Source organism: Panthera tigris, chromosome B4 (genome assembly GCF_018350195.1).
Source record: "Panthera tigris isolate Pti1 chromosome B4, P.tigris_Pti1_mat1.1, whole genome shotgun sequence".
In the NCBI taxonomy this organism is placed as follows: domain Eukaryota; kingdom Metazoa; phylum Chordata; class Mammalia; order Carnivora; family Felidae; genus Panthera; species Panthera tigris.
In genome coordinates, this window is record NC_056666.1 from 87,186,583 (window position 1) to 87,213,301 (window position 26,719).

The 26,719-nt window shown below is 34.0% G+C and overlaps 1 protein-coding gene across 7 annotated transcripts in view; it reads left to right on the forward strand.

Moving 5' to 3' along the window:
- USP15 (ubiquitin specific peptidase 15) overlaps positions 1-26,719 on the forward strand; it is a 118,536-nt gene that overhangs the window by 21,139 nt on the left and 70,678 nt on the right. For all 7 annotated transcript variants that reach the window (XR_006220026.1, XR_006220023.1, XR_006220025.1 and 4 more), the window contains exons 2-5: positions 1,616-1,743; positions 9,450-9,580; positions 18,958-19,084; positions 25,335-25,480. Coding sequence is in view for 3 of the 7 variants with exons in the window: in XM_007075008.3 (XP_007075070.1) it covers positions 1,616-1,743; positions 9,450-9,580; positions 18,958-19,084; positions 25,335-25,480 (532 nt within the window). In the remaining 4 variants the exon portion in view is untranslated. The remainder of the gene's footprint in view (positions 1-1,615; positions 1,744-9,449; positions 9,581-18,957; positions 19,085-25,334; positions 25,481-26,719) is intronic.

Consider the following 26,719-nt stretch of genomic DNA (forward strand, 5'->3'; position numbering starts at 1 on the left):
GGTAAACTGACTCAAAAATTCATGTGGAGGAGCAAATGGCCAAGGATAGTTTAGGCAATTTGCAAAATCAGCAAGCTGAGGGAACTTGCCCTAAAAAAATAAAGATTAAGATTAAAGTAATAAAGATACTATGAAATTGGCACAATGATTAAAAAAATAGATGAAACAGAGGAAAGGCCATTTAGTGTGACATTAATTTGCAAAGAAAGCAAATGAAACATCTGAATAATTTTATTTAGATATAGGAGACACTCTAAAAGATGTTTAGTGAATGAGGTACAATTAAGTATAATTTTCTTTATTATTTAACATGTAAAGTTATTGCTAATCTATTTATTTTAGAAACAGGGTTTTCTTAGGACTTAGTCTCTGAACTTTTTCTCTACATAAGTCTCAAATTCTGCAGTTTGAGGACTTTCTGTTACATAGTCCTGACTATAGGTTTGGGGTACTAGTGTATAGATAATTCTACAAAACCCATTTTTAGGGAATTAAACTGCTGATGAATATTCTCTAGGAATTTGCTTCAGATATTTTCAGATACAACTGTAGGGTTTCATTCCTATACTTAGTGCTGCATGTGGTAAGCACAGATACATAATAATGATGGTCTCCAAATAAACTTGGCTTACCTGTGTTAGTACACTTGTGGGCTTTAAACATCTTGTTGACCTTTACTCCTGATTTTGTTTGTGATTAAACCTAGTTAAGTGTGGGGAAAATATTTCTGGTAAAGAATTTAAAATAATTATGAGTCCATGGCAAAGCGGTATTTCATAGTAGATATAAAATAATCAGAATTAATTTGTAAACTTTTTTACATTTATGATTTTTTTTATATTTTGTTTGCTAGAACACCATTATTTGACTTCTTCTGTCACTGGCCATCTGATGAGAAGCCAATTCTAGATATTTGAAAATAAGATGAATACAGTTTCAATAAAGTAAAGCTTATAGTGCTTGGGTACCACACTTTTGAAACCACCAAAAAAGAAAAAAGAAAAAGAAAAACAATTCTCCTTGCCCCAGCAGATTTTACTACTGTATGAAAAACAGATGGAGACAGTATTATTGTTATTAATTTTGTTAGTGAAGAAACTAATTGTTTTTATAGTTTTAAAAAATGTGTTATAGTTATTATAATTGATCTTGCATACTTTTAATAATCCATTTTCCTTCTCCCCAAAAACATAGAGTAAAATATATAAAATTAACATACTGTGTAAGTTTTTTGCAGAAGAACCATTTTCATGTTTCTTTATAGTTTACCATGTTATATTTTAAAGTTTGTTTTGATTGATTCTTAAGATTACCATTTGAATTGGTTCAATTGTCAAATATTTTATTGAATAGTTACTGCATTTTTTAAGAGGTACTGTTAAGGATTTTTTTTTAACATGTATGTCAATACTTGTCCTCAAATAGTAGATATTTATAGAACAGTAGAAATAACACTTTACACAAATGAAATATTCTTTTTCCAGATACTGAGTCACGTTACAGTTATTCTCAATAATCCTTTGAAGTAGGCATATACTGTAGTATAAAATGAAGTATCAAAAATAGCTTCTTTGCTGTTCCTATAGTTCCTTTACTGATTTCTTTTCTTTTTCAGGTACCTAGTCGATAGTCGCTGGTTCAAACAGTGGAAAAAATATGTTGGCTTTGACAGCTGGGACAAATACCAGATGGGAGATCAAAATGTATATCCTGGACCCATTGATAACTCTGGACTTCTCAAAGGTCATTATTTCTTTTCTTCAGTCAGGTTGTAAATGTGTTCATTTGAATATGTTATAGTAAATGTACGTAATATGGAAAATGTTAATGTAAATAGATAGATTAGAAATTTCTTTGGGGCTCAGTTGGTTAAGCTCAGCTCAGGTCATGATCTCGCAGTTCATGAGTTCGAGCCCCGTGTCAAGCTTTGTGTTGACTGTGCTGACAGCTCAGAGCCTGGAGCCTGCTTCGGATTCTCTCTCTCTCTCTCTCTCTCTCTCTCTCTCTCTCTCTCTCTCTCTCTCTCTCTCTCTGCCCCTCCCCTGCTCATGCTCTGTCTCTCTCTGTCTCTCAAAAAAACGAATAAATGTTAAAAAAAATTTCTTTGTATAATAGATTTGACCTAATGAACTCAGATTATTCTATCATAATTAGTTATTACTGTGTATTATGACAGATTGTTTTCATTTATTATGTAAGAAATGTTTATTATTCACATCTTTAAATGAAGAATGTAAGTTAGAAAGCACTATCTTAAAACACTATAGTGCTACATTATTCCTAATGGACGCATGATTATTTAGTTGGGGAGCACTGGTAAATGTTTACATTCTTGGATTTTTGCATTAATCTTCTCCAACCCTTGCTACTTACCAGTTTTCTGTACCTCTCATTACATTTAAAGGGTATAAAACACAAGTACCGGAGCTTCCATTTCTGGCTAAGATGGAGTAACAGGGACTAGATTTACTCTTCCACCTGAGCAAACTAAAACCTTGACAAAATATATAAATCAGTGGTTCTCAAAACATTGGATACCAGGCAGCAAAGAACAGTGATCCTTGAGATATAGGAAACAAATGCGGTAAGCCCTATGATTGCCTCAGCTTACTGCATTGATACCAGTTTTCAAAACAGGGCACAGAAGAGGAAACCCATGTAGAGCCTGGCACTCCCCCCAGTTGAGGAAAGAGTTTGGGATTCAGGGAGACCCAGGCCACCAGAGTTTTGAGTTTAGAGTACCAGATAGGAATGACCAGCAAAAAGAGACAGAGACCTAGAGATATACAGAGTCTCTCTCATATATATCTCCAACTGAGTGTTGATTAGCTCATGTATGTGAAGGGGGTACCCAAGGCCAAGGAAAGAAGCTCCCAAAAGAATTAGAGGGAACAATCATTGGGGCTCATATAGGACCAAGAATAAAGTGTTCATAACAGAGTGGAAAGCCTTATAATTCATGGAGTATACTACTGCGAACAGTTTTGCCACTGTAATAGGGCAAAATTAATCGTCCTGTCCTTTTATCCTGAAAGCATCAAACTTTATATCTTAGAACAAAATGCAAGAGTACTTAGAGAAATTCAAAAATATTCAGCATCCAACAGGATAAAATTTATAATGTCTTGGATCTAACAATATATTACCTGGTAGGCAAAGAAGCAGAAAAATATGCATAATGAGGAGAAGTATCAATGTTTAAAAAATTTTTAAGTAGAAAAAATTAACAAATGGAACATACAAAACAAATTAGCAACGTGGTAGATTCAAACTCTTCTCTATGAATAATCACATTAAATGTAAATACCCCTAATTAGAGGTAGAGATTGGATAAGAAATAAGACCTAACTATGTACGGTCTATAAGAAACCCCTCTTTTGATATAAAGATACAAATGGATTAAAAGAATTGAAAAAGTATGGCATGTTATGGTAAGCAGAATTCTAAGACTGACTCCCAGTGACTGCTCTCTCTCTTATATAATCAGCTCCCCTTTGAGTATGGGTAGAGCATTGGAATTAGGATGAGATACCATTCCCAGGATTATTTATGTTGTATGGCAAAAGGGAGATTATCCCACCAGGTTTAATCTAACAACAAGTGCTCTTTAAAAGCAGAGACTTTTCTCTGGCTGGTAGAAGTCAGAGATTCAAAGCATGAGAATTACTCAGTACATCATTGCTGGTTAAAAATGGAAGGGGCCATGTGAGAAGGAAGGCAGGGGATCCTTTAGGAACAGAGAGAGACCCTGGCTCACAGCCAGCAAGGAAACAGACCACCTCAGTCCTGGCATCATGAAGAACTGAATACTGCCAACAGTCTGAATGGGCTTGGAAGCAAATTCTTCCCCAGAGTCTCTAGTTAGGAGATCAGCCCATCTGACATCTTGATTTCTGCCTTATGAGACCCTAAATAGAGAAGTCTGTTGAGCCCCCCGAACTTGTAACTCATAGAACTATGAGATAGTAAATGGGTTATGGTTTTCAGCCGCTGCATTAGTTTGTTATACAGCATATAGAAAAGTAATACCTGTGCTAACACTAATCCAAAGAAAGCTGGAGTGACTATATTAATATATAATTATATAATACATAAATAATATATCAGTAAAGAAAATGAGACTCTCAAATCAGTGACAGTTTTTAAGAAACTAAAAAAGAACAGATTAAACTTAGAAGAAAGTAATTTCAGAACAGAAATTAGAGAATAGAAAAATAGAGAAAATCAATGAACCAAAAATCGGTTCTTCTCAAAACAAATATAATATGATATGTCAATTATAAAAAAGGAAAAATAAACTCGTTCTTTGTGAAATAATAAAATGGGTCCATATCTAGTTTCTGACTAGCATCCGACTCTTAATTTCATCTCAGGTCATGGTCTCACAGTTCGTGAAATTGAGAGATTGAGCCCTGTGTCAGACTCTGTGCTGACAGCAGGAGCCTGCTTAGGATTCTCTGTCTCCCTCTCTCACTGCCCCTCTCCTACTCTTATGTATACACATGCACACTGTATCTCTCTCAAAATAAACAAACATAAAAAAAAAAAAGAGAGAAAAAAGAAAAGACAAAATTGCCAATATCAGAACACGAGAGGTAACACCAGTTCGGAATCAACAACTATTAAAAGGGCAATAAAGAATTATTACGAACTTTATGCCATTAAATTCAACAAACCAGATGAAAAAAAGTGAAACTGCCAAAGCTCATTCCAAAAGAATAGATTGCCTGAATAGCCCTGTATCAATTACAGAAAATGAATTTGTAGCTTAAAATTTTTCACAGAAAAACCCATCAGATCCAAATGGTGCCACTGGTGAATTCCACCACATATTTACAGGAGAAATATATACCTGTTTTACAAAACTCTTCCAAAATTGGAAGCTAATACTTTCCCACTCATGCTATGAAACCATCATTACCCTGATACCAAAATCTTACAGACATCCAAAGAAAACTCTTGTCTACGTATGTTGTCTAAACAGAAGTTTAGTAAATAAAGTCCAACAATGAAATGGGTATGTATAAGATAGATATATATATATATATATATATATATATACACACACACACACACACACATATATACATATATATATTTTATATATATATGTATCATATAGAAAAATATATTTAAAAGATAATACATCAGGGCTCCAGGGTGGCTCAGTTGGTTAAACGTCCAACTTAGCTCAGTTCATGATCTCACTTTGTGAGTTCAAGCCCCACATTGGGCTCTGTGCTGACAGCTCAGAGCCTGGAGCCTGCTTCAGATTGTGTCTCTCTCTCTCACTCAAAAATAAATAAACATTAAAAAAAATTAAAGATAATATGTAAGATAAAAGAATAAAATGAAGGAAGTGTCCTCAGCCTCAAAATGGGCTTCTACAAAAAACCTACAGGTAACATGAAAAAAGCAAGAGTGTCCATTTAAGTCTTCAGCTGACCTTAGAGGTTCCACCCAGTGCAGTAAGGCAAGAAAAAGAGGTAAAAAGCATACAGATTGTACAGGAAGAAGTAATAAATCTGCTTTTATTCACAGGTAACTATGCCTAGTTGTCCAGAAAATTTGATTGAATCTACAAAAAACAAAGTTTCTAAGGAGTAATAAATGAGATTGGTTTATAGGATATAAGACGATTATTTAAAAACCCAATTGTATCTTTTTAATTTTTATTTTATTTTAGACAGCGAGAGAGGCAGAGGGGGAGAGAGAGAAAATATCATGCTCAGCATGGAGCCTCACACGGCCCGATCCCATAACCTTGGATCATGACCTGAGCTGAAATCAAGAGTCAGACATATCCTTGCCAACACATTGTCCTTTTATTATAGCCGTCCTGCTGGGTGTGAAGTGATACCTCATTGTGATTTTGATTTGTATTTTTCTAGTGATTAATGATGTTAAGTATCTTATCTGTGCTGTCTATGTATCTTTTTTGGAGAAATGTTAGTTCAGATCCTGTTCTTATTTTTTAATTGGGCTTCTTTTTATTTTTCTGTTTTAAGTGTTATTTATATATTCTGGATACTAGCTCCTTATCAGATATATGATCTCCAAAAATTGTCTCCCAATCTGTAAATTGTCTTTTACTTTCTTATGTCTTTGAAGCACAGTAGTTTTTAATTTTGATTAGATCCAATTTATATTTTTTTCTTGTTGTGGTTTTGGTGTCAGAATGCATTCCCTAATCCAGGGTCATGAAAGATTTACACCTCTGTTGTCTTCTAAGAATTTTATAGTTTTAGCTGTTACATTTATGACTGATCAATTTTAAGTTAATATTCGTATACAGTGTGAGACAAGGATCAATTGAACAGATTAGAGAATCCAAAAGTAGATGCACACATATGTGGTCAATTGATTTTAAACAAAGATGTAAAAGGATTTCAGTAGAGAGGATAGTCTTTAAACATACTGCTTGAGCTTGAGCTTTAGGTATCTGTTCGCAAAAAAAAAAAAAAAAAAAGCCAAGAAACTGAACTTGGATCCATACCTGGCATTATATACAAAATAAACTCAAAACAGATCATATAAATTGTAAAAAATAGGAGAAAATCTTTGTGACATTGTGTTAGGTAGATTTCTTAAATGTGATATGAAAAGCAAACTGATAAAAGAAAAAAACCTGTGCTCAGTAATAAAATCTTCTTCAAATGATAAATGTTAAGAATGAAAAAACAAACCACAGTGTGGGAGAAGTATTTGCAGATCACCTAACTGATAAAAGACTTGTATGCAGAATAAAGAATTCTTGAAACTATATTAATACAACAAAACCTAGTGGAAAACATAGGCAAAAGATTTGAACAGATGATTCACAAAAGAAAATGGAGTTTTCAAAAACTGCATAATTGGATAGATTATCAGCATCATTAGTCATTAGAGAAATGAGGTTTCAAATGTGTATGTGTATGTTTGTTTGATACGTGTATCAAAATGATTAAAATTTAAAAGAATGATACCCAAGTGTTGACAAGGATGTGAAATAAGTGGAGCTTCTATACACTGTTTTTGGAAATAGGAAATTTCTTAAAAACCTAAACCCATGTTTACCGTAGAAACCAGTCATTCCACTCCTACATATTTACCCAACAGAAATGAGAATATATATCCATATGAAAACTAATACACAGATGTGCATAGCAATGTTATTTGTAATAGAGAAAATTGGAAACAACCCCAAATGCCCATCAATAGCTAACTGGATAAACAAATTATAGTATATCCATATAATGAAATCCTACTCAACAATTAAAAGGAATGAAGTATAGGGACGCCTGGGTGGTTCAGTTGGTTAAGCGTCCAACTCTGGGTTTTGGCGCAGGTCATGATCTCACAGTTTCATGAGTTTGAGTCCCATGTCAGGCTCTGTGCTGGCAGTGAAGTATTAATATGTAGAAACATAGATGGCTCTCAAGATAATTACGCAGTGTAAAGAAAGCCAAACAAACACACTATATATAATTTTTACATGAGATTCTAGAAAATGCCTGTAGTAACAAAAGACAATTTTCATATAAAACTACAAAGCGCACATTAGTCTATAGTTGCAAAATATGGAGAAACAGATAAGTGATTTTTGGGGGACAGGACAGTAGACTTAGATAAACGAAAGTAGAGATTACAAAGGACTCTTAGGAATCCTTTAATGGGGAGGAATCTATCCATCATTTTGGTCATGGTGGTGGTTTCACATTTGTATTGACCAAATAGTTCACCTTAAATATGTGCAATTTATTGTGTATCAGTTATGAGTCAGTAATTGCAGAAGTAACAAATATTGTTCACTACACATAAAGTTACTGTTTGATTCTGGTACATAGTAAAATCATTTACTCAAACTCTTGAATTGTGGAAAACAGCTTAAAAGTCTTAATTTTTAAACTTTTCTTTCTTTCCCTAAGTTTTCTGGAGGGCAATCTGTCAATAGTAGAAAGAAAATGGATGTTTAAGTAAACCAATCTATTTGAGTCCAATTTGTACAGTCTTCTGTATGTGTCACCTTCGGCGAGTTAATCAGTACTGGAATCTGTTTACTCATTAATTTGGAGATATCTACCTCATGATACTGTTTTGAAAAGTCAGCTAACAGTGTTTTCTGTAGTAACACCTTTCATAGTACCTGCAGTTTTCTGTATGTATGATCTTGGGAAAGTTACTGAGTTTCCCTGAAAATATTTTCTAATCTAAAATGGAGATACCTATCTTACAGGATTGCTTTGAGAACTGAGATAACATGGTTGTCTCCTGTAGTATGTCTCATAGGATATGATGCATAGAGGTGTTTACAATGTGTAAGTCTCTTTCACCTTCAGCAGGTTCTGAAAATATGTTCCAAATGATCAGTTTCCATAAAGAATTTAGAATTACAACTAAGGTTTTAAAAAACTGAGTTTAAAAATTAATGCTTAGTTTGCATCTGCGATTGAAGTTTGTATTATAGAACTTAGAGTTTTACCATTTCTTCTCTACATGAAAGTTTTCTCAAAGTTCAGTGTGATTCTCTGACCATAGATTGATGCTAGATGGAATAAATAACTTTCTTTTAATCTTTTCAGAATTTTTCCTGCTTGTTTTATATTGTAATGTCTAATTAAGAATATGTGTTCTCACTGAGATACTACTAACAACAATTTTACTTTCCACGTTTGTTAGTTTAAGACTGGGTCAGATTGAGAAAATCTTTATGTTGTGTGTAATTCAATGAACTATATGTGTTTGTTTCTGCACTTTGAAAATTCAGGTAACAGGACCAGATAATAAAAAATGAGTCTAAGATTAGAACTGTCATACAGGTGTAACTCATGCTCTTGCTTCTAGATCTCTGGTCTGCCCTGCAGTAAGTTTTTAATTTAACCAGAATTTTGAAAATGATTATAGAATTAGAACCACATCAGAACAACTACCTCTACTTTAGATTTTGGGAGGAACGTAGATTATGGGCCTTCTGGAGTAATGATTTGGTTTTCAAGGTGCCCTTTTTTGATTTCCATCATGGTTCCCAGCCCATATGCTTTGGAGTCTTGTAAAAGGTTATTGATTTGCTTCTGAATTTCCTTCATCACCTAATGCTAGAATGATCACTTTTACCACGTGAGGAATATCTGCTACTTGAAATATTGGGGAAACACTTTTCTTTCAGATCCCTTGGTATTTTTTTAAGATTACACCTTAGTATTTTTTTTAAGAGCTTAATAAAAAAATTATGTCTTTAAACGCTGTTCATTGACTACTGGTACACATTGAAACTTTTGAAAGCAACAGTTTATTTTGAAACATGTAGATTTATATGTGAATTTCTTCAGAGCTTTCTTCAGAACTCATTGTTTAAATATTTAAATTAGTCTCCATGAATTTAAGTAATCTATCATAGTTACACTATATAGTATTAAATATATGTACTATTGTTTCTTTTTACGTATCAAGTTTACTATTTTCTTTTGCAGATGGTGATGCCCAGTCACTTAAGGAACATCTTATTGATGAATTGGATTACATACTGTTGCCAACTGAGGGCTGGAATAAACTTGTCAGCTGGTACACGTTGATGGAAGGTCAGGAACCAATAGCACGAAAGGTATGTATTAAGCATAACTGAATAAAAATATTTTTCTCCAACAGTTCACATTTTTGTTTAGGAAGCTCTGTAGGGTACATATTCTTACCTTCATTTTATAGATGAGGAAATGAGGACAGAGATAGATTCAGGGTCTTTTAGAAAGTCACATCAGTTTAAAAACTTAGGCAGCCTGTTTTCTTAACCACTATGCTACAAGTTTTACAGTTAGAGTTTAGAAACATTAAAAATGATGCATTATCAGGGTACCTGTGTGGCTCAGTTGGTTAAGCCTCCAGCTCTTGATTTCGGCTTAGGTCATGATTTTACATTCGTGAGATTGAACCCTGTGTCAGGTTCCATGCTGGGTATGGAGCCTGCTGAAAATTCTGTCCCTCTCCCTCTTCCCTTCCCTTTCTCTCTCTTAGTCTCTGTCAAAAAAAAAAAAAAAAACTATTGTTTTTACTTTTTGGAACTAAAAAGTCATTTATGAAAGTAACGGTGTTGTCATTTAACAGAATACCGAATGTTTAAAGTAGGTCTGCCAATCTTACACAAGTATTTAATAGTGTATCAGGCAGGGAGGGGGAAGAGAGGAAGGAAGAGTTTGGGGACCAGAATCTCTGAGCATATAATTATTTATCTTTTTTTTTTTTCAACCCAGAAACAATTAAAAAAACAAATTAGGTAACACAAGCGTATAGACCTGTAGTAGACCAAACCATACATGGATTTATTTGGAACTGCTACAGAGTTGCTATATTAACAATTTGTATGTGTATATTGGTGGTTTAGGTATAGAATTAAATCTTAGGGTGCCTGGGTGGCCTAGTTGGTTAACTGTCTGTCTCTTGATTTAGGCTCAGGTCATGATCTCATAGTTTATGGGATCGGGCCCTGCGCTGACAGTACGGAGCCTGCTTGGGATTCTCCGTCTCTCTCTCTGTCCCTGGAATTATCAGACAGAAATTTTAAAATACTGTGCTTATGGGGAGCCTGGATGACTCAGTCACTTAAGCGTCTGACTCTTGATTTCAGCTCAGGTCATGATCTTATGGTCATGACAACGAGCCCGTAGTCCAGCTGTATGCTGGACGTGGAGCCTGCTTGAGATTCTCCACCCCCCCGCCATCCCTCCATCACTTGTGCATACATGCGCACACTCTCCCTCTAAAATAAATATGAATAAATAAATACTGTGCTTATTATGTTTAAAAATAAGACCGTTGAAGGACTTCAAAACTGTTAAGAATTAAATATAATTCTAAAACTATTAACCAAATAAAATTTGTAATTCTAAAATAATATGAAAAAAATTAAGAAGGAAGTAATCAGTATTTGGGTAAAACAGTAAGCAGAACCAAAGAGAAAATTTGTAAACTAACTGATAACATCAGTAGAAATAAATAGACTTGGGGCACCTGGGTGGCTCAATTGGTTATGCGTCCAACTCTTGACTTCTGTCAGGTCATTATCTCAGGTTTTGTGAGATTGAGCCCTGCGTCGGGCTCTGTGCTAACAGCACAGAGCCTGCTTGACATTCTTTGTCTCTCTCTCTGCCCTGCCCCACTCATGCTCTTGCTTCCTCCCTCTCTCAAAATAAACTTTAAAAAATATATACAGATTGAAGCTTAGAGACGCTGAATGATGGAATATACAGAAATAAGCAAAGGCACTTTGAGCAAAGTGCATTAGTTTAATATACATACAGGTGGACTCTTAGAAGGAGAGAAAAAGCAGAATAGCATAGAAGTAACATTGGAGGTGGGACACCTGGGTGGCTCAGTCAGTTGAGTGTCCCACTTCGGCTCGGATCATGATCTCGTGGTTTGGGAGTTTGAGCTTCGCGTCGGTCTCACTGCTGTCAGTTTGGAGCTCACTTTGGATCCTCTGTCCCCCCCCCCCCCCCCTTCCTCTACTGCTCACACTCTCTCTCAAAAATAAATAACAACAAAATTTTAAGAAGTAATGCTGGAGATAATAGCTGAGAATTTTCTAAAACCAGTGGAAGGTAACATGCTACAGAATCAAATGCTGTGAAACAAACCCATGCTCAAAAAAATACAAGCAAAACCATACCCAATAAAAATGTTCAATAGCAAAAGCAGAAAGATATTCCTCTTATAGCCAAAAAAGAGGTCTATTTACCTTCAAAGTAAGAATAAACAAAGAAATTATTTCTCAGAAGAAATCTGAAAAATAACAATAACCATCTTCAACATGATGAAAGAAAATCACTGCCAACCTAAAATGTGTATCCAAGGAAAGGATCCTTCAGAAAAGGATCCTTCGGATAGTGAAGAAAGCTATTTTCAGATAAACAAATTGATAGAATTTGTTACTAGCAGACCTGCACTAAAGGAAATACAAAGCAGTTTTCAGAATGGTAAGAAAATTATTCCGTATGGAAGCTTGGAGACCCAGGAAAAAATGTAGATTAACAAAAGTAAATATTGTGAATAAATCTTAAGGCAGACTATTTAAAATGGTAGTAATATCTTACTAGGATGAATATATACATAAACTTAAAATACATCATATTAGTATATAAGTTAAGGTAGTAGCCTCCAAGACAACCTCCTTGTATCCATATCCTTGGGTAGTCCCTTGTGGCAGTAACATGGCAGAAGTTAAAGTGGATGTGTCACTTTCAAGATTAGATTTTAGGGTAAAGGGAGTCAGAAGGTACAGACTTCCAGTTATAAAATCGGTAAGTCATGGGGTTGTAATGTATGGCACGGTGACTATAGTTAATAGTACTGTATTGCATTTTTGAAAGCTGCTAAGAGAGTAGATCTTAAAAGTTCTTGTCACAAGAGAAAAATGTTTCTAACTATATAGGGTGACAGACATTGACTAGACTTTTTGTAGTGATTCATTTCACAACATACACAAATATCAAATCATTGTTTTACATTTGAAACTAATGTTACATTTCAATAATACCTCATTAAAATAGAAAAGATGAGATTATAGAAGGTACCTCAGTTTCCATCTTGGGTGCACACACCCTCTTGCACTCTGTCATTTCTCGTTCTGGGAAGTTTAACTGCATACTCAGGCAGCCTGTGGAACGGCTCATATAGTAAGGAACTGAGATCTCTGGGCAATAGAGAGAAATGGAGACCTGTTAACAACCATGTGAGTGACCTCAGAAGTGAATCCTCCAGTGTCATTACAGCTTTCAGATAATTGAAGCCTTAGCCTACAGCTTGACCTTAATCTCATAAGAGACCCCAAGCAGACCAGCCTAGCTAAGCTGCTCCAGGTTCTTGACCCTCAGAAACTATGTGAACTAATGTTAAGTTGCTGAATTTGGGATGATATATTATGCAGCACTAGAAAACTAGTAACTGGGATGCCTGCGTGGCTCAGTCAGTTGAACGTCTGACTCTTGATTTCTCCTCTGGTAGTGGTCCTGGGGTTGTGGTAGTCCTACAGTGGGCTCCCACTGAGCGTGGAGCCTGCTTGGGATTCTCTCTTTCTCCCTTTCTCAAAACAAAACAAAAAAGTATATAAAAGAAAACTAAGAACTAATTTTGGTAGTTCTGGAAATAGTGTGCTGCCTTATCAAAATTTGAAGTGTGGTGTGGCTTTAGAACCAGGCAGGGAGTAGAAGCTGTAAGAAATTATGAGTATTAATGAAAGCTTAAAGTGCCTTGAATAAATTGATAGCACAATTTTAGACTTTGAGGAGGCTGCCAGTGAGGGCTCACAGGAAAGTGAGGAAAATCTTAATGGAACCCAGAAGAAGTGATCTTTGTTGTAAGGTAGCAGAAAGTTTAGCAGCATTTGTCAACTGCAGTAAATTGAAAGGTTAAAAAAATATCTAATGAGCTGAATGATATGCCAAAATATTGGAAGTACTGACTGGTTTCTTCTTGTGCTTCATATAGTCACATGTGAGAAGGGAGAGAGAAACTAAAGAAAGGGCTGTTAAAAAGGAGCCAAGACTTCCTGGTTTGGAAGATCGATGGCCTCTCCAGACGACAATGCTGAAACTCTGATGTGTTCCCAAGCAAAGATCAAACTTAAGTCACTCTCAGGAAAGCATGAACGAAAGTTGAAGCCAAAAGTACAACTGTAAAATTCTTTATTAAGACCTCAGAGAAGTCAAAGGTGGTACCTCACAATACGGTTCAGACAAAAGGCCCTTTAAAGAATTTCAGGGTGTACTTCACACTTCCTTTCAATATGTGGCTTCTAAGAACAGTAGAGCTTCTAAGAAGCTTAAGAGCATTGCCCTTCAGGCTTTCAGCGTAAACCCAAGATAGGACATATCTAGAGGACATTTGTGGATGTGACTTTTGTCTAATGGAATGAGACTCCAGTGAGATCCACTGGAGACCTGTGGTGTTTTCACGAACTGCTACCATCTTGGACTACAGAAACAGTGTTAAGATCAAAGAGGCCTTTGATCTCTGAGACTTCTACAAGCAGAGGTCAGACTAAGAATTTACTCAACTGCACACATGTGCTAACTTTCATGAAAAAAAGTGTGATTCAGGAAACAAACAATGTTGTAAATAGTCATTTTCAGGCCCTGATCAAGGAACTTTAAGTATTTGCCCAGGTGGATTTCAGAATTTCCATGGACCGTTGACTCCTTTGTTTCTCTCCCCACCCCATCCCCATCCCTTTTAAGAGGAATATCTAAAAAAATTGTCTTCTGTATGCCCCACCATTTTATTTAGGGTGTATGGTAGGCAGAAAACTTATATTGTAGTTCACAGGATTATAGATAAAGAGGAACTATACCCAAGATGTTTAAGAAACTATATCCAAGGCCTTATCCGTACCTGGATCCGATATAGATGACAAGTTTCTAAACTTGGAGTTGATATTATAATTGGGTGATACTAATGGCGGCTTTGCAGGGAGTAAATGTATTTTGCATGTTGTAGGGAGGGACTGTGACTTACTGGGAGCCAGAGAGTGGACTGTGGTAGCCAGCCTCAAAAAGCTTCCCAGTGACTGCCACCTCCTGTTACTTATATACTCTTGTGTAATCTCCCACGTTGTACCAAAGTTAGTCTGTGTGACCAGTAAAATATGGCAGAAGTGATAGTATGTCACTTCTGGGATTAGTTTCTAAAAGAAAAGATAACTGGTGTTTCTAACTTGGGAAGTGCTCTTTTTTGTGTACACTCACGTGTGTGCTCTCTGTCACTCTCTCCCTCCCTCCCTCCCTCCCTCCCTCCCTCCCTCGCTCACTCACTCACTCACTCACTCTCTCTCGGGTCAGTCACTCTGAGTGAAGCCATATTGCCATGCAGGCAGCCTATAGAGGCACTCACATAATGAGGAGTTAAATTCTCTGCCAGCAGCTGGAGAGGTTCTGAGAACTGCCAGCAACCACATGATTGAGCTTGGAAGCAGATTTGAACAACGTGGTTAAACAGCATGACCTAATTGACATGCATTGCACTTAGTGCAGAATACAGATTCTTCCTGAGTGGAATTTTTACCAAAATTGACCATATGCGGGGCCATCAAGCAAATTCCAATGCACTTCTAATGTTAGAAATTATTCATTGACTTCTGTCCCCAGTGGAATTTAGAAGTTGGTAACAAAAAGGTAACTAGATAATCTCCTAGCTTTCTAGAAATGGAACATTATACTTGTAAAGTAATCCTTAAGAAATACAATGTAAAATTAAACATTTTAAACTGAATAATAACACAACATGAAAGAATGACTAAAGCCATCCTTAGAATGTGCTAGCTTAAATACTTAGAAAAGAAGTCAAAATCTTTTGTCTCAAGGAGTTACGAAAAGGAAATTAAGCCTAATCAAGAAACAATAACATAAAATAGAAAAAAAAAAAACTATATTAAATGAACAAAGTTGGCTCATAAAGAACAGTAAAATTAGATCAGTAAAATAAAGATGAGTCCCGGCAAGACTGATCAAAAATAAAATAATGCTTGGGGTGGGGGGTGGTGTCACCAAACTTTTTCTGTAAAGAGCAGATAGTAAATATTTGCAAGCCATGGTAGTCTCTGGAAGGTATTCATCTCTGCTGTTTTGGTTGCAGTCATAGATGATACATAAGTGAATGGGCATGACTGTGTTCTAGTAGAATGTTATACAAAAATAGATGGCAAGTCAGATGTAGATGTAGCCTGTGGGGTCATAGTTTCCCCATCCCTGATTTCAGCACTGGTTAATTAATGCCTACCAACATCACAAAAAGAGGGGCAACTAGATAACTATGCATCTTATTTAGAATGTATCTCATTGAAGTAGTTTTACTGAATATTGCAAGAATATGAAGTAGTTTTACTAAAAATTGCAAGAATAAAAAAATGCATGGTGAACTTGCAGTTAAAAGACATTTTAGAGACTTTTGTGTATGGACTTGATTTGGATCCTGATTCAAACAGTATATTAGAAACGAAACAGTAGGGGCAGTTTGAATATTGACTGGATATTTGATATGAAGGATTCGTTTTAAAGGTTTTTTTTTTTTTTAATTTTTTTAATGTTTATTCATTTTGAGAGAGAGAGAGAGAGAGTGAAGCAGAGCCTAAGTAGAGGAGGGACAGAGAGAGGGAAACACAGAATTGGAAGCAGGCTCCAGACTGTGGGCTGTCAGCACAAAGCCCAATGTGGGGCTCGAACTCATGAGCCATGAGATCATGACCTGAGCCAAAGTTGGAGGCTTAACCAACTGAGCCACCCAGGTGCCCCTAGTTTTAAAGTTTTTTTTTAGGTGTGATGTGGTATTATGGTCCTGAGTCCTTGTTTTATTGTTTTTGAAGAAATAAGTCCTGAAATATTTGTGGATGGAATATCATATGTAGGATTTTTTTATGTATTAACACCTATGATTTTGAAATTTTGTTAGACTTCACTACTTGTCTGTTTTTACCACTAGGATAAGCATAGTACTCAGTAAGTGCTACAAAAATGAATGCAGCTAACTCCTCAAAAATAGTAAATGTGTCCATTAGGACGTATTATCAACTTGTTTTAGATACCAGATTTCCTTAGAAATCACTTGCTGTTTCCAAAGGGGGGAAAATGCTAATATTCACAGCAAAATGAACAAATAGAAATTATATTTATTTTAATTCAATATAAATTTTTATTTCCCTCACTAGTAAAGAGATTTTACCTTTGTTGTGGATATCAATTAATGGAATTACTTTTATTTAGCCATAAGTTTTAAATTTTGGACAGGGAGCCAGATTTCATCTTGTATTTGCTTCTTATTCATATTAATATAATTCACTTAGAAAAAAATATTTCTGTGGTTATCTCTAATTCTGAAACATGACTACTGTTTTTGAATATTCACATTCCAGTCTTAATTTCAAATATATATTTCAATGTTTATAATAATTAGGTAAATATAACTTTATACCTTGTTTTTTATGAGCCTGTTTCTTCCTGTTGCACAGTCTTCATAGTCATTATTTTAAATGGTTATTTTCTGTGCATTTTTAATAAGGCAGTAGACTTTATATAAATACATATAAATAAGATGTTATATAAATAAATAATCTACATAAAACCGTAATAACACATACATAAATATGGTAATTATTTTTCTCTGCAGTGGAGCTACTGTATTCAAGCTTTAATTATTCATATAGTATGGTTCTTTCAAATAAAAACAGTTGAGAGGACAAACTCACATTTATTTAAAAGAACATCTTTTTATTACACTACTTTTGGAAGTAAAATATAACAGTAGTATTTTGAGTACTGATGATGAGGGTTTTAATAGTATAAGATAGTTTTGGAGAAAAGAAAAAAAATGAGAAAAATCCTGAAACCCAATAAAGTGGATTTTGAAATAATCTTGGTGTTTTGTTTTCATTGTTTACAATGAGTTTCTGATAGTTGAATCACCAGATTCTTTCCAGGAAAATATCTATTGGTATTATTAAAATTAATTCTCATTTTTTAAAGAATAGGCTTATTTAGAAGAAAATATATCTCAATATAAATCATAATGAGGGATTTTCTTTTTTGTTATTTTATCCTGTTTTGTTATCCTATTACCCTATTCTATTATTGGTCATTCCATTTTTCCCTCCTAAAAATGAGGCCTATAGCCACCTCAGTTTTAGCAACCTGCCAATGGTTAGTATTAATACTATTTTAGGATTCTCACTCAGATACTAGAGTCCCAGAGTGGAAATTTATGATTTACAGGAATATTTGATTTCTAATTTTTCTTCTTAAATATAGCTACCAGTAATCCTATAAAATTAAATGATATGGTATCTTTTGTTACATTCTTAACCTCAAAATAAATAAGCAAAAGGAATTTAAAACAAATTTCATTAGTTAAGAGACTAAGTTTGTAAAATTAAAAGATGGAGAGATGCAGGCTGTTGGCCTGTTTTAGAAATATGAATATAACAAGTATAATTAAGAGTATAAATGAAAGAGTATCATAAAAATTAGTGTTGGATTGGACATTAAATATTAGCTAAGCTACATTTGAATTTGTTGATCTAAAACAACTTCCCTGCAAGTGAAAGACAAATTTGTAAGTCCTTTACTGAACTGATGCTAAGCTTGTGAGTACAACAGTCTTTTGGAGCCTCCCTTTTGCCATATTTGTCTAATGTATCACATATCAGGCCGATTACTATTTTCAGAAACAGTATTCATGACTGAAATCCTACAGTTAACCTTTAGAAGATCAAAAGGAAATATACTTATTTAAAAGGTGACCCTAATATATATATATATATATTTTTTTTTTTTTTACTCTTTTTTTGCTTTGTTGCTTGCATGTTTAGCAGCTTTTTTTTTTTTTTTTTCCATTTGTTGAATAGAATTACTAAGGGCGTATATAAAGGTCAAACAAAGTCATCTTAGGATGGAAAACTAACGTATCAGTTACAGACCATAGCTGAATATTTTGGCAGCAGTAATTTGGAGTTATTTTAAAAGATTTAACATATAGAGTGAATTAACATATAGAGTTAGCTGTTGCTAACTGAGATTTTATAAAACTTACCACATTTAAAGGTTTTCTGCTAGAGCTCAAGTACTAAAAGCTAGAAGTAGGTCTGGATAATTAATCAGAGCTGTATTTACATTTGGGGCAAACTTTCTCATTATAAATATTGAATGTATTTGTTATTTATAGTATACCAAAGTATCTTCATAGATCAGTAGAATGCCTTTCCAAACTACCAGTTAATGTCTAAAATGATTATTCATATTCTGTTAAATATTAAAATTTCCAAATATGTTTCTTGCTTTTCAAACTATCTAGTATCTTTTATTTTATATTGACAGTTCTTAATAGATGTTTTTCATTGGGGATCCGTAGTTTTTTTCTAAAGCCTCTTTAGAGATATATATTGATTGCTGTTAGAGACAGTGAAATATATTGAGCTTTGGCTAACTGATTTCCTTTGGTTTTTAGGTGGTTGAACAGGGTATGTTTGTAAAGCACTGCAAAGTAGAAGTATATCTCACAGAATTGAAGCTCTGTGAAAATGGAAACATGAACAATGTTGTAACTCGAAGATTTAGCAAAGCTGACACAATAGGTATGCAACATCCTGTCCATTGCTATTAGAAATATAACTGTAATTCTATTTCTTATATGCTTCTAGGATGATAACTTTTTTAAGGTTTACACTTAAACATTACAGATTTCCAAGCTTGAGGCAACAAATCTTAGTCTAGAGTTGAATCATTTATCATATCTAGATCTAGTTTACATTATTAGATGAGTTTATTATTTGTGTTATTTTACTTAAAAAAATGAAATAATTACTGTTTTAATTTAGCATTTGAAAAAATACATATCATGTTTGTAACATGAGTATAAATTAAAGTAGAGAACTGTAAGTAACATGGAAACTGTTACTTACCATGGAAAATGACAACTGTTTATTTTCTTTTTTCCTGTTTATTCTTTGGACTTTAAATACAATTAAGTAGCTACTTAAATAAGGCAGTAGGCTTAGTAGAGTTAGCATTTTTATGATATGTTAATTTTTTTCTTGTTTAACAATGAGTGGATTAGGAAATTATAGTCGCAAGTGTACCCAACTCCCTCTGTATATTTATATATCTACATATCATTATATATTTATATATCTACACATATAAGTGCGTATTAAAATATATGCAATTTTTTATTGTATTTTAAAGTCACATTTTAATTTAAGGTCAGAATATGTTGAATAAGATATTTTTTAAATAAATGATTATGGATTTAATAACAAAATTGTAGTTCATAGAACACAGCTCAAAATAAAAATTAATAGAAGGTAGTTATTTTATAATAAAGTTATTGGAAAACAAGATGAATGGTAATATTGATCTTGTTGGAAAATGTAGACAGACAGTGGAGACATAGCAATTAATGAACAGAACTTCTCAGCCAAAAAAAAAAAAAAAAAATTGCAAATTTATATATAGCTTTCTTTGTTGAAACCAGTCGTTAAGTATACTTTCGTTAAAAGCAAATAAAAATATTTCTGAATTTCACAAGTATATTTGACTTTCACCACTTACCCATTTCACAGCAGAAGATACTTTTAAAACTGTATTTTCCATGAAATAACACCATTCTTCAATACCTAGTGCTTGGTTAATCCTCATGTTTTTACAAATATAATATTATGTATGGATTTTCTGTTATTTACCTAGAACATTTATAAGCTTGTGATGCAAGTTAGTAAACTCATTAAGTCATCTTTCTGAAATGAATGCTTAAGGGGTGCCTGTGGCTCAGTTGGTTAAGCATCTGACTCTTGATTTTAGCTCAGGTCATGATCTTACGGTTTGCGAGATTGAGCCTTGCGTCAGGCTCTGTGCTGCAGTGCAGAGCCTGCTTGAGATTCTCTCTCTGCCCCTCCTTTGCTTGCATGTGCATGTGCTCTCTCTCTCTCAAAATCAAACTTTAAAAAAATACAATGAATACTTAAAATAGTAAGAATTCCATATATAAATGTTATTTTATTATATTAATATGTACAATTAGTTGACTTTTGAACTTCTAGACTTGTGGAACATATTCAGGAAAATAAAACATTTCTTCTGTATGTGAAAAACTAAAAGTTATCAACTATAGGGGCACCTGGGTGGCTCAGTCAGTTAAGCGACCAACTTCGGCTCAGGTCATGATCTCACAGTTCATGGGTTCAAGCCCTGCATTGGGCTCTGTGCTGACAGCTCAGAGCCTGGACCCTGCTTTGGATTCTGTGTCTCCCCTCTCTCTCTGCTCCTCCCCACTCACGCTCTGTCTCTCTCTCTCAAAAATAAAAACATTCAAAAAAATTTTTTTAAGTTATCAATATATATAAAATTGCATTAATCATGATATTAAAATATGCAGAGTAAGACTCTAAAGTCTAATAAGGGTAGTCTATTGAAATTAAATAATGTCTGAAATGTTCAGCTAGTTGGAATATAAATGAGAAGCTACTATACAGATAATGTTTTCTAGTTATTTTAAACTAGAGTTTGGTATTTCCTTTTCTCCTTAGCTTATTTCTGTAGAAAAATTATGTATAAATATGGGACAATCAGAAATCTTACTTTTAGAGAGGCACCTGGGTGGCTCAGTTGATTAAGCATCTGACTTCGGCTCAGGTCATGATCGTGGTTCATGAGTTGGAGCCCCATATCGGGCCCCTAGGCTGACTGCTCAGAGCCTGGAGCCTGCTTCAGGTTCTGTGTCTTCCTCTCTCTACCCCTTCCCTGCTCAAGCTCTGTCTCTCTCCCTCTCAAAAATAAATAAACATTTTAAAAATTAAAATTAAAAAAAATTTATAAAAGAAATCTTATTTTAGAACATTAGTTCACAGAATAATATTTTTAAGCTCATTATATGAAGATCAGCTGGTTTAATTTCTGATTTCAGTACAAGCAGTGTGGAGTTCTCATATTAAATACTACATAAGAATTTGTCTTATGGAGTTAAATCATTTATAAAGAATCTGCTTCGAAAAGTTTATGATTTGTATAGATTTTAATCAACATACTATTACTTTAAAATGCTACATACATTGGATATATACCTTAAAATTGTACGTGAACTGAATTTTTGTACAGCCAAAGTTTCTTACTGTATTAGAGCATGTTTGTCAATACTCTGGGTGGTATAAGTAGTTTGGGGGTGAAAAGAATGGAACAGAAAATATCACAATAGAAAACAACACATGTATATAGGGCCACGATTTCTTACTGTAGGTCTTAGTTTTTAAAGTTCAGTAATCTGTACTTGAGCAAGTTTGCTCTCTAAGCAAAAGGTTTTACAAAAACTGAAATTTTGTAAAACCTTCACAAAAATTAAAATTAAACTGGGAATTTTAGAGACCTGATAAAATAGTTATCATAGTAGTTAGCAGTTGTGGGACTATGTTTTTGGCACTTCGTAGGAAATTTCTTTTTAAACCTCAGCAATACTTTATCTTCATTGTATAGATGATGAAGTTGGGGCTAAGAAAGGTTGAAAGACTTACTTAGGATCACCCTGGTTCCAAGTGGAAATATTCTAACTGGACACAGTCTCATCTCTTAATTATTGCCTAATATAATCTGTGCAAGGGTTAATTGGGCTGATTTTGTTTTTCTAAAGGAAGTAAGTTTTGAAATGATAAAAAAAAATTGGATAATAAGAAAGGAAATATGGGATGTATATTTTTCCCTTGTTGTCTCATCTTGATTAAAAATGATCCAAATATTTATGTCCATAAAATACAGCTATATGCTATGTAAATAGAATTAAGAAATAGAAGTATTTGTTTTCTGGTTTTGCCAAGTCAAAACTCATTTTCAGCTACTACTATTTACACTGACTTATAATAATAATAGTAGCCACAGGCAGGATCTAAATAATTTACCTCATTCAGAGCCAAAATGCCTTGCCTTTGAGTATTTTTCTCCTTAAATTGACATATTCGGATATAGAAAATGTTCCAATAAGAAATATAAAATTAGGTTTTTATTTTTTCTTTACAAATACACTGGAAAAAACAATGTTATAAAATTTATTGAAAAGTACTTTGTTTCTATAAAATTTATTAATAGAATTGCTTAACTTTATTAAATATTCTTACTAGAAATGTTTGTCACAACAATTTTGTTTTTATTATATGAGGTAATAATTTTTCTACCTCTATGCTTTTTATTAACTGCCTGACACAGTCAGATTCGTATGTGGAAAAGTCTGCACACCCTCTCAATACCTTGACATTCTCAAGTGACCTTTAATCAGTATCCAATTTGAGGCATTAATTCCCTAGTTATACCCTAGATCATCATTATCTGTAGCTGCACCTGGTGAATCTCAATGTGAGCATCCTGCTTTCTAGCTACCACTTACTCTGTTCCCATTCTCACTTGACTCTGCTGCATCAGACCTTCAGACCTATCACTCCCTTGGCACTGCTGCTATGATGGTCTCTACTTCTACATTGATAAATCTGATGGTAATATCAGTCTTCCATTTTCTTAACCTGCCAGCAAAAATTAATATACATACTCACTTTTCCATTTACAAATATTTCCTTTTTACATGGCTTCCAGGGCACAAGTTCTCACTGCCTGCATCTTCTCAGAGAATCTGAAAAGATCCTTCATATTTCTGATCTCAAAACATCAGGGTATTGCCATGCTTAGTCCTTGGATTTCCCCATTTCTTTGGTGATATCCTTCTGTGCCCTGACTTCACATACTTTCTGTGTATCGATATCTTTTGAATTTATATCTCCTACCCAAAACTCTCCCAATTCCAGTTTTAATCATTCCCTAACTTCACTTCTGCCTGATAGGAATCTCAAGATATAACATGTACAAAACTAAAGTCTGTCCCTTCCCCCCAAAAAACCTGCTACCCTGTCATTCTTCCCCATCTGAGTAGTCCCCACTTGTATTCTTCCAATTGCTCAGGCTCAAAACCTTGGAATCATTCAGATTCTCTTTTGTTTCATGCCCTGCATGTAATCTAAGCAGTGTATCTTCTAAGCAGTTCCTTCAGAATCTGTTCTCATTCTGACCACTTAAGATTGCTTCTCCTTTGGTTTTGATTGCTTCAGTAGCCTAGTCTCCTACCCTTGACTCAGATAAAATAGTATATTCTCATAGCTCACAAGATTCTATATAATCCATTTCCACCTTGCTCATTTCACTTCAGCCACACTGCTGCACCACAGTATTCTGAAACATGCCAAATGCATTCCTATCTCAGGGCCTTTGCAGTCCTTTCTTCTGTCTTTAATGTTCTTCCCCTATATGTGAGTAGATTGCAGAACTCATTGAAGAGGAAATTCCCATATGTGTCTCCATGTATTGTATTATGTATCTGTGTATTAACAGATAAAGGTCTGAAAGAAGAAATAACAAAATGTTAACAGTGGTGTTTGTATTTCCTGAATTTTTGCAATGAGCAAGAATTATTTATGCAATCAGGAAAAAGAGTACTTAGTTTTATAGAAAGACGAAAATGACCTCCCTTCCTCAGCTTCTTCCTCTACCCTCCTTCCTAGGTAATGTTGTGTTTCTTGATATGGATGCTAGTTACGGGGTGTACCCACTTTGGAAATTTATCATTATATACTGACGACTTGTGAATTTTTCTGTTATATATTTATATTTCAATAAAAAGAACAAAAAGGAAAAAGACCAACCCACCAAAATAGAAAGCAGTACTGTTAGTATATTTATTTTGTGTAATTATTTAAATATTCTAGCTAATTTGCGCCAAGTTTTCAGATACACTGTAAGATTTCCTGTTTATTTAAAGCCTTAATCAAAATCTCATTGACTATAAGACTATTAATGCATTTTAGCTAAGTAGAGCATAAACAATATTCTTAGACTAAAATTAATGAAGTAGGATAGGTATAGGTTTTTATATTTCTTCAGAGAACATGTATTAATAGGTTTAGTGTTTTATAAATAATTTCTTCCCAAAGCTAGCCAGGTACTCTAAAATGTAGAAGTATTGTATATTTCTTCATATGTCATAAGATATTTTACACTTTTCATGAGTCTAAGGTAGGCAAGTTACTGACCAGAATTCAATAGTTTTAATGCTATTTTCTAATAATCTCTCATGTTTAAAAATTTTAAAGATTCATTTAACTGTATGGCACTGAAATTTAATTACATCTCTGCTCTCATATGTGGGGACTCCTGTTGTATAGCAGGTTAAGCTGCTCCAGGTTAAAAATACTTTTTCTACTCACATAATTGATTTAGAAATAAGGAAAATATATGGCTTTACTATGAAAACAAGATATTTTTACTAATACAGACATCCCTTCAAGAAGGCACTTTCCTTTGTGTCCATTTATTCTGTTTAATTTTAGTGAACTATTCAAACTGTAAGTTATATTCAATTTAATATAAATTATCCTAAAATTGGTTATGTTACAATTAAAAATAAAATTTTCTATCTGTAGCATCTGTGACTCATACTTCTTCTGAGTCCATCATATCATCAGAAAAATACATTGAATTTATAATGTGTAAAAAGTTAAACTTCATCCTGTATAATATAAATTATACTGGAGTGTTACATGATTAAATTTTTCTACCTTGTGAGATCTTTGTTTTCCCAAGTAATTATCTGTCAGAATTATAATTACCGTTTTGTTTGTAAAAAAACACATTGGTCTTATCTTTTTTGTTCTTTATATATGTCCTACATATTTGTTCACCTATTCTTGCTATTATATCAGTATTTTAAATTTAGGATTTTTATGCTGGTGAGCACTTAGCTCTATGTGGTATATTTTAAAATATGTATTATATTTATATATCTTTCCTCCTTAAATCTAGATACAATTGAAAAAGAAATAAGAAAAATCTTCAATATTCCAGATGAAAAGGAGACCAGATTGTGGAACAAATACATGAGTAATACATTTGAACCACTGAATAAACCAGACAGCACCATTCAGGATGCTGGTTTATACCAAGGACAGGTATTGTTTAGCAGTACTGTTTATTTTAAGCATACTATACATGAAGCTTTTTGGAGTCACAAACTTTATGAGTATCTTGACAATCTATAGTTGGTTCTACTCTCTCTGGCTTCCTCTTTCTAACTCATCTCTTCCCGGTTCCTGCTGTTCATTGGCAATAGCTTTTGCTTCCCTCCTTGAGCTTGAGAATAACCTACTTTTTAAAAAGAAATGATTTTCCATCGAAAAACAGCTAAAAATATAGGTCAGCAAACTTTCTGTAAAGAATCAAATAGTAAATATTTTTGGCTGAGTAGGCCATATGGTCTCTATCACAACTACAACTTTGCCTTTGTAGTAACAAAGTAGTCATGGACTATATGTAAACAACAAGCTTCATTTACAAAAGCAGTCAGTGAGCTAAGTGAACTGTAGTTTGCCAGCCTCTGCTAAGGTATCAACCCCCAATTTGGTCCTTCTTTATGATACAATCCAAAGAAATGAATGTGTTGAAAAATGAAGATGTTTAGACACAATCAACAAGTCCTACTGCTTCTACCCTCTAAATATTTCTTGAATTAATCTCTCTATTCCATTCTCACCCCTATCAGTAGTGTCTTAACAGATCCCTCTGCATCCAATCTTTTGCATATCCACTCTCAGTCTTTCATATTTCTGTTAGAATACTCTTTCTGAAATGTAAAACGTCAGTGTTTCCCTTTTATAAACCTTTCCTGGTTCCTTAACAATTAAATAAAGTCCAGGCAACTTAACACAGCATGCAAGTCAAGGTTTGACCTTTTTGCTAGTCTTCCAGCATCTTACATTATCCTTGCCTTGTGATTTGTACTCTGACAAGTACCAAACCGAACTGCTTGTAGTTCTCTAAGCATACTATCCTATTCCAAACTCCTGTGTTTTCATTTGTGTTATTCCATCTGCCTGTTATACCCTTCTTCCCAGTGCCTGCATCCATCCAGCAAAAAGTCCTTTTAAACATCAAAATAGTCAAATTAACCATTCCATTTTGTCATGCAGTCTAACCAGATCAAATCTTTCATCCTTCAGATTCCAATTCAAATGTCACGTCATCTCTTCAGCCTTTCCTGGTCTATTTTTCTCAGTATCTATTTCAGGTATAGGAGTTTTCTACTTTGGAGAAAAAATTATTCCCTTAACTTTATAATGATTTATGTATAGGTCTTTTGTGTCATTCGTTATGTACTTTATATGTTGAGCTTACCAGCTTGACTATGAGTT